Here is a 7,958-nt window from a genome sequence, read left to right on the forward strand (position 1 = left end):
TCTGCTTGATATCCTTTGGGCATTTATCCATAGACAGGAAGAAACAAGTAATGATATTACCTTCCCCTCTGTTCCCCAATAATTAATAGCCCTTCCCCTCTTCTGTAAATACCTTAGTGTGGCCCGAGGATGAGTACATTGTGGAATACTCCCTGGAGTACGGGTTCCTTCGGTTGTCGCCTGCCACGCGCCAAAGACTCAACATCCCTGTGAAGATTGTCACCCTAGACCCCATGAAGGATGCATGCTTTGGCGACACCCTCTCCCGCTTCATCCTGGACGAGTTCCTGGGCTACGACGACATCCTTATGGGCTCCATCAAGAGTCTGGCAGAGAAGGAGGAGAACAAGGGCTATCTGAGGTGGGTGTTGTGTGGAGTGGGGGGTAGAGGGGTGGGGGGGGGTGAGAATTGATGAAGGTGGGAATGAAATGGATCAACTTCACAAGAGGTAAATTACATGTTAATTACATCTCTTGCAATGTTCTATAAATGTAGTTTACCTTAACCCATTGCATGTGGGTGTCATGACATACATGACTTTTGTAGATTTTGGATGACTATGGTATTTTATTATGCTATGAGGAATGTGTGAGTGATGATGACAATTGCAGTCACAACTACTATAATTACCATTATATTAAGCAAAATGGGTTTAAATGGGATGAACAAGTAGAGGAAGGTAACTCAAACCATGCCCAATGTCTACAATGTGGCCTTGTGCCAGTAGGGATGCCTTTTCCTGTGGCACTCACTGTCATAAGTACAGATTTCCTTCCTCCTCCCTACCTCTTCATGTTATCTTCATTGTTGATGATTATATGTTTCGTATTCATTTATGACAATACATAAATACAGAAAAATAAAGTTGCTATTTGTCCTCCCATTAAACAGCAACACTTCTGTCATACTGAGTATAAAATAACGAGCTGATATGGACCATAAACTACAATTTTGGTCAACTACAGCATTGATAGAGCCTGTGATATGACAGATATAAGTCTCTAAATACAGTAAAACACACAAAAGTTGTTCTAGCTTTACAATGAGTGTGGGAAAAGTCCAGGTATGTTGCAGGAAGCTGCCTTGCTCAGAAATAAACCCATCCTGGTGACGGGGCACGCAAACCAATCCTCCGTCTGCAATAGGTTAGATTGTCCAGCGGTAAGAAGTTGGTCTTTTTTATCTTTGAACATTTCCTTGATATCTTTTTTAATTTAGGGTGGAAGTGAGCTGTTAGAGTTGTTAGTAAAGGAGGAGGTAATTAGCTAATTATTTGATTTGAGGGGAGCATAAATTTGTTTTAGGAATAGATTTTTTTTACTAGGGTATGGGATAAAAAGCACAATTGATTTTTAGAATAAATGTTGGATGATGTAAAAAGGCATTTACATTTAGACTACATTTTCTTGCTCCCTCTCTCTCTCTCTCTCTCTCTCTCTCTCTCTCTCTCTCTCTCTCTCTCTCTCTCTCTCTCTCTCTCTCTCTCTCTCTCTCTCTCTCTCTCTCTCTCTCTCTCTCTCTCTCTCTCTCTCTCTCTCTCTCTCTCTCTCTCTCTCTATGTTCCTTCTCTTCTTTTGATATTTCTTATTTTTATTTTGTTCCAAGAATCACCCCTATTCCATTCCTCTCCCTCTCCTTTCACAGGAATGTGGTAACAGGAGAGCACTATCGCTTCGTCAGCATGTGGATGGGAGGGAGCAACTACCTCGCCGCGGCCTTCGTCATGGTTGTCTTCACCCTGAGTGTGTCAATGTTGCTGCGTTACTCCCACCACCAGATCTTCCTCTTCATCGTTGACCTGTTGCAGATGCTGGAGCTCAACGTAGCTATCACCTTCCCTGCCGCCCCCATGCTCACCGTCATCCTTGCGCTCGTTGGTAAGGGATTCAGTTGGGGTTTTCCGGGCTCTTCTTCGGGGGTTGGGGGTTAGCGTGTGGATTGTGGGTACTACAGGTTTGGGGTAACCTGGTTGGGGTCGAGTTGGAGTTGCAAGAGTTTGGTTATGGCTAGCTCCCACTGGGCAGCCTCGGCCTCAGCCCTGGAGTTGCCTCCAGCTACTCTGGATCTTGGTTAGGTTGCATTGGTATTCCTTACGCTCATCGAGGCCAGATGCTAAAGCTTCAAAACTTATTTAATGATGTTATAACTGCATAATAATGTTTAACAAATTGGCTATAGATCCTCATTACCTGTGAAAAAGGCAGGAGGATCTGGGTGCACAGCATTCTAGGTCTGGCTCCACTAGTTACCTAGACAGCATTGGCAAGGCTTGGCCAAAGCAGTGATAACACCTGTCTTGAGTTAGGTAAATGTCTGTTAGAATGGTTGGTTGGTAGTTAAGGAAGGTAGGAGAAATGAGGTGCTGAATGAGAAAGGGTTGGGGAATCCTTTTTCTAAGGCTAAAGGGATCTCAAAGTGGGAGATCTGCATTCCTGAGAAAACAATAAAAAGTGAGCAGATCCTCATAGCAGTATCAAAGCATGAAAAGCAGTTCATTCCTTGCATAGAAATGTTTCCCAAAAATCTTTACCCGCATGAAGAACTCCCGTTACACACTCACTCATTCACTCACTCACTCACTCACTCACTCACTCACTCACTCACTCACTCAACAACCCACTCACTCACTCAACAACCCACTCACTCACTCACTCACTCACCCACTCACTCACTCACTCACTCACTCACCCACTCACTCCCTCACTCACTCACCCACTCACCCACCCACTCACCCACTCACCCACTCACTCACTCACTCACTCACTCACTCACTCACTCACTCACTCACCCACTCACTCACCCACTCACTCACTCACTCACCCACCCACCCACTCACTCACTCACTCACCCACCCACCCACTCACTCACTCACTCACTCACTCACTCACTCACTCACTCACCCACCCACCCACCCACCCACCCACCCACCCACCCACCCACTCACCCACCCACTCACTCACTCACTCACTCACCCACCCACTCACTCACCCACCCACTCACCCACCCACTCACTCACTCACCCACCCACCCACTCACCCACCCACTCACTCACTCACCCACCCACTCACTCACTCACCCACCCACTCACCCACCCACCCACCCACTCACCCACCCACCCACTCACCCACCCACTCACTCACCCACCCACTCACCCACCCACCCACCCACCCACTCACTCACCCACCCACCCACTCACTCACTCACTCACTCACCCACCCACTCACTCACTCACCCACCCACCCACTCACTCACCCACTCACCCACCCACTCACTCACTCACTCACCCACCCACCCACTCACTCACTCACTCACTCACCCACCCACTCACCCACCCACTCACCCACTCACTCACTCACCCACCCACTCACCCACCCACTCACTCACCACCCACTCACCCACCCACCCACTCAATCACTCACCTACCCACCCACTCACTCACTCACCCATCCACCCACCCACTCACTCCCTCACTCACTCACTCACCCACCCACTCACTCACTCACTCACTCACCCACTCACTCACTCACTCACTCACTCACTCACTCACTCGCCTTCCTCCCGCCAGGCATGGAAGCAATCATGTCGGAGTTCTTCAACGACACCTCCACCGCCTTCTACATCATCGTGCTGGTGTGGGTGTGCGACCAGTACGAGGCCATCTGCTGCCACACGCCCATCACCAGGAGGCACTGGCTACGCTTCTTCTACCTGTACCACTTCGCCTTCTACGCCTACCATTATCGCTTCAACGGACAGGTAAGCTAGTTTTTTTTTATCTCTCCCTCCTTTTTTTTCCGTTTTCTTTTTTTTTCTTTTTTCTTTTTTCTATTTTCTCTTTTCTCTTTTCTCTTTTCCTTTTTCGTTTGTCCTTTTCCTCCTCCTCCTCCTCCTTTTCCTCCTCCTCCTCCTTTTCCTCCTCCTCCTCCTCCTCCTCCTCCTTTTCCTCCTCCTCCTCCTCCTCCTCCTTTTCCTCCTCCTCCTCCTCCTCCTTTTCCTCCGTTTCCTCCTCCTCCTCCTCCTCCTCCTCCTCCTTTTCCTCCGTTTCCTCCGTTTCCTCCTCCTCCTCCTCCCCGTACATGATTGTATATTTTGCAATCACGATACGTAATGATCTCGGTGCAATATTTATTATATTCCTTTTCCTTCTCTTTTTCCTCCCCCTCCCCCCTCCGCCTTCCCCCTCCCCCCATAATGAGGTGTATTTCGCAATCACGTTTCGTAATGATCTCGGTGTAATATTTCAGCAATCATGGATTTGGGAAAAGTTTAAAAGATAAAAAAAATGGAATGGGTGATCTGGTATGGAATTTTTCTGTTTCTTAAATTTGAATCGTTTGTTTTTTAAATCCCCATTAATTTTATTTGCAGTATTCGTGGCTGGCGCTCATGACATCGTGGCTCTTCATATTGGTAAGAAAGCTAAAGTTTTTTTCGTGGGAATTGAAACTGCCTCTGTGTGCGCAAGAGGAAGACAGCTTTTGTCGCGTTTCTTTTGCATTTTGTGCTGCCTAACACGTGCCCGCTTTCCCCCGACAGCACTCCATGCTGTACTTCTTCCACCACTACGAGCTCCCGGCCATCCTGCAGCACGCGCAGATCCAGCAGCTAGGCCGCGTCCACACCGTCAACATCGTGCTACGCAACGTCCTCACCAACAACAACAACAACAATAACAACGCGAACGGCGCGAATAATACTGGCGACGGCGCCGCGGGGGAAAACGCCGCGACCGCCGCCAACCGGGACGCCAACGGCCCGGCGCGGACTGCCGGCGCCACCGCCGCCGCCGCCTCTGCCGCCAACCGGGCCGCGCGGAACGAGGGCGCCGCCGCCAGGCCCAATGTCTCGCCGGTCGTTAACCTGGTGTTCCGCAACATCACGGGCGCCGTCGGTAACAGGAACGGCAATCCGCCCTTCAGCTTCGTCTTCAGGAACGTCAGGAACATCGTGCAGAACTTGCACCAGAACACAGCGGCGACGACAACCACTGCGGCGGCGGAGACGAGCACCACAGCGACGACTACGACCGCGGGGGCCGCACCCTCGTCCTCCTCCTCCGCCGCCCCTACCGGCGCGTCCACCAGCACGACCGCGTCGGGGACGGCCTCCCGCGCCGCTGGCGGCCCGTCGCCGGGGGCGGGCGGTCTGGGCGGCGCCCCGAGGGTCACATTCCAGGTGACGACGTCGGGCGGCAACTCCTCCGTGAACACCTTCTCCCTGTCGTCGCTCCTCTTCCGCAGCGCCGCGCCCTCGTCCACTCCCGCTCCCGCTCCCACTGCCGCCGCGGGGGCGCCGGGAAGCTCCCCGCCCACCGCGGCGGCCGAGGCTCCGTCGGCGAGCGCGCCTTCACGGGCCGCCCAGAGAAGCAGCGAGTCGAAGGATGGCGGCGCCGAAGCCGCATACTGCCCCGTGCTGGTGGAGGGCGCGGGCGCCCCCGAGGTCGAGGGGGCGGCTAGGGTGCCCTCGGGTCCCCTGCATGAATCCGCGGCAGGAAGCAAGGCGGAGGCGGCCGGCCCAGCCACCCAATCCCTAGCAGCGCATTGTGATAAGCCCTTGGGCGGCGTCCCCCCCGACGGAGTGGCCAAAGGCGGCGTCCCCCAGAGTGGGGCGGCGAGCGGCGAGGACACGCACGGGCGCTGGAGCGACGGCGCCCCCAGCCCGAGAAGTCTCTCGGACAGCCCCTCGGTCAGCCCCTCGGTCAGCCCCTCGGTCAGCCCCTCGGTCAGACGCCGGCACGCGGCCTCGGAGGACACAGGATAGGGGGCGGCGAACGCTATTATTATTATCATTATTATTAGCACGTTTCTTTTTTTCTTTTTCTTTGATGTTTTATGTTTCGAGGATGAAAAAATATATACATATATACATATAAATATACCGTATTTAAAGAAAAAAATTATTGCATATATATTGGCCTAGGCATTATTTAGTTTGTCGTACATATTTAAGGTGTAAACTCTTTTGTTACTGTTACAAATGTCTATGAATGTAATGGTGTTGGTTATATTCTTTCCATATGCATTACTTCGCAAAGTTATTTTTTTTTTTTTTTTTTAATAGCATTAGCTCATTTATATTTATGGAATGAATAAAATATTTATATACTTATTAAAAGTCCCATGTAGTGAACTACCATGTTTCATGTTGTACCATAAACATCCCCGCGCGGGAAACTGGAAAGGAACAGAAGAACGGGAAAGAAAATAACCCATTGAACAAGAAATGGTCAGTTTTTTTTGTCGTTTGTTTTTTCTTTTTCTATTTTTTTTTCCAGATACGAGAACTCGGAACAGGAGACTCTGCACTGTGTTTGAAAAATAAATGTTCATTTAGAGGAAAGACCGAGTTCTGGGTCTCTTTTTCTAAGGACTGTGGGAACAGGCCTGAGTCAGAAGGCGTTCGAGTCCGAGAGTTCTTGATCTGTCTGTCTAGCGAGTTTTTTTTTTTTTTTTTTTTTTTTTGTTATTTCATTTTTTTCTTTCTTTTCTCTTTATCTATCTTTCTGTATCTCTCTCGGTTACTCTCTATCTCTGTTTATATACGTCTCTCTCTGTCTCTCTATTTCCCTTTCTCTCTCTCTCTCTCTCTCTCTCTCTCTCTCTCTCTCTCTCTCTCTCTCTCTCTCTCTCTCTCTCTCTCTCTCTCTCTCTCTCTCTCTCTCTCTCTCTCTCTCTCTCTCTCTCTCTCTCTCTCTCTCTCTCTCTCTCTCTCTCTCTCTCTCTCCCCCCTCCCCCCCCTCTCTCTTTCTCAATATATCTCTCTCTCTTATTCACTCACTAAATCAGGCAAAAACTTATTTGGCATTAATTGGCATTAAAAAATCCATGTTCACAGTGATAATTGAGTTGATTTTGATTATACTATTTTACATATACTATAGCCGCTAAAGTGCCTCTTATAAAGTCCTTAAATACATTAGATCATAAAGCTGAAGACCTTTTTAATGTGTATAAATTCAATTCAATCCATATGGAGAGTTGTTAAGAAAGAAAAAAATAATATGAATGTGTATGTTCAGTTTAATGAAGGAGTGAATGTGGTTTGGAAAGTTCTGCTCAAAGTCACTTTTACGATTATATTTTTATATTTATTTATTATTATTTGTTGTTTCCTTAAGATTATCAATGAGAACGTGACAGAAATTGCATTGTAATTGTGTCAGTAAACTAGTGGATGTTTTGGACGATGTGAAGGAGAGAATACACACAAACTGTTTTTTTAAGTTGAATTTATTTTCTATTTCCAGATATTTGTTTCGTCTTTGATATATTCTGATTTTATCAAGGTGGAAATTCAACAGGACTCATATTTTAGGTGAAAAAAAACGTTTATTTATATATGTATAAACAAAAGAACGAGTGGAATGAAGTCAGAATGACCTTATTTTCATTTTGTTTATTTCATTTATTCCTTTCTCCTCTCCTCTTTGTTTCCATCGAATAAATAATGATTAGGTTACCTTTACATAATCATAAGATCGATTGAAAAAAATGAGGTTTCTATAACCCTTAGGTGAAAGGGCGATGATAAAAAATAAAAATTAAATTCTTTCGTTAATTTGGAAGTTGAATATGCAAATTTGAAAGGACGAGTTAAATATAAATATGTATAATAATAATTATTATTATGATAATAAATGATAAAAATAATAAATAAAAAAATATATAAAAATAAAAGATAATAAACAAAATAATAATGATAATGATAGGTAAAAATGGTGAAGCCGTTTGGTCTATACTGAAGCAGATTCCGAAGGATTCGAAAATCCGAATGAAAACTGGCGGTGCTTTTTGGTCGATATTTTGTAAAGTTCGTTAATTTTGGGAATTAAATATTAGGATGCTTTTTGGGTCGATTCTGAAGCCAAACCTGTTCGGTTGAATTGAGGGCTGATCTCTAATCATAATGCTCTTCTACTGAGGCTAGTTCCATTTATTTTTACGGTATTAGTGGAATC

At 46.9% G+C, this 7,958-nt stretch overlaps 1 protein-coding gene across 3 annotated transcripts in view; it reads left to right on the top strand.

Moving 5' to 3' along the window:
• LOC122267097 (uncharacterized) overlaps positions 1-7,390 on the top strand; it is a 27,125-nt gene extending 19,735 nt beyond the window's left edge. For all 3 annotated transcript variants that reach the window (XM_086543259.1, XM_086543261.1, XM_086543260.1), the window contains 5 exons: positions 118-361; positions 1,646-1,878; positions 3,567-3,757; positions 4,370-4,411; positions 4,538-7,390. In XM_086543259.1, coding sequence (XP_086399385.1) covers positions 118-361; positions 1,646-1,878; positions 3,567-3,757; positions 4,370-4,411; positions 4,538-5,761 — 1,934 coding nt within the window. In that variant the 3' untranslated portion in view covers positions 5,762-7,390. The remainder of the gene's footprint in view (positions 1-117; positions 362-1,645; positions 1,879-3,566; positions 3,758-4,369; positions 4,412-4,537) is intronic.
• Positions 7,391-7,958: the final 568 nt, after the last annotated feature.

This window comes from Penaeus japonicus, unplaced genomic scaffold, assembly GCF_977035675.1.
Source record: "Penaeus japonicus unplaced genomic scaffold, GWHDUDI00000001_assembly GWHDUDI00000013, whole genome shotgun sequence".
Lineage (NCBI taxonomy): Eukaryota > Metazoa > Arthropoda > Malacostraca > Decapoda > Penaeidae > Penaeus > Penaeus japonicus.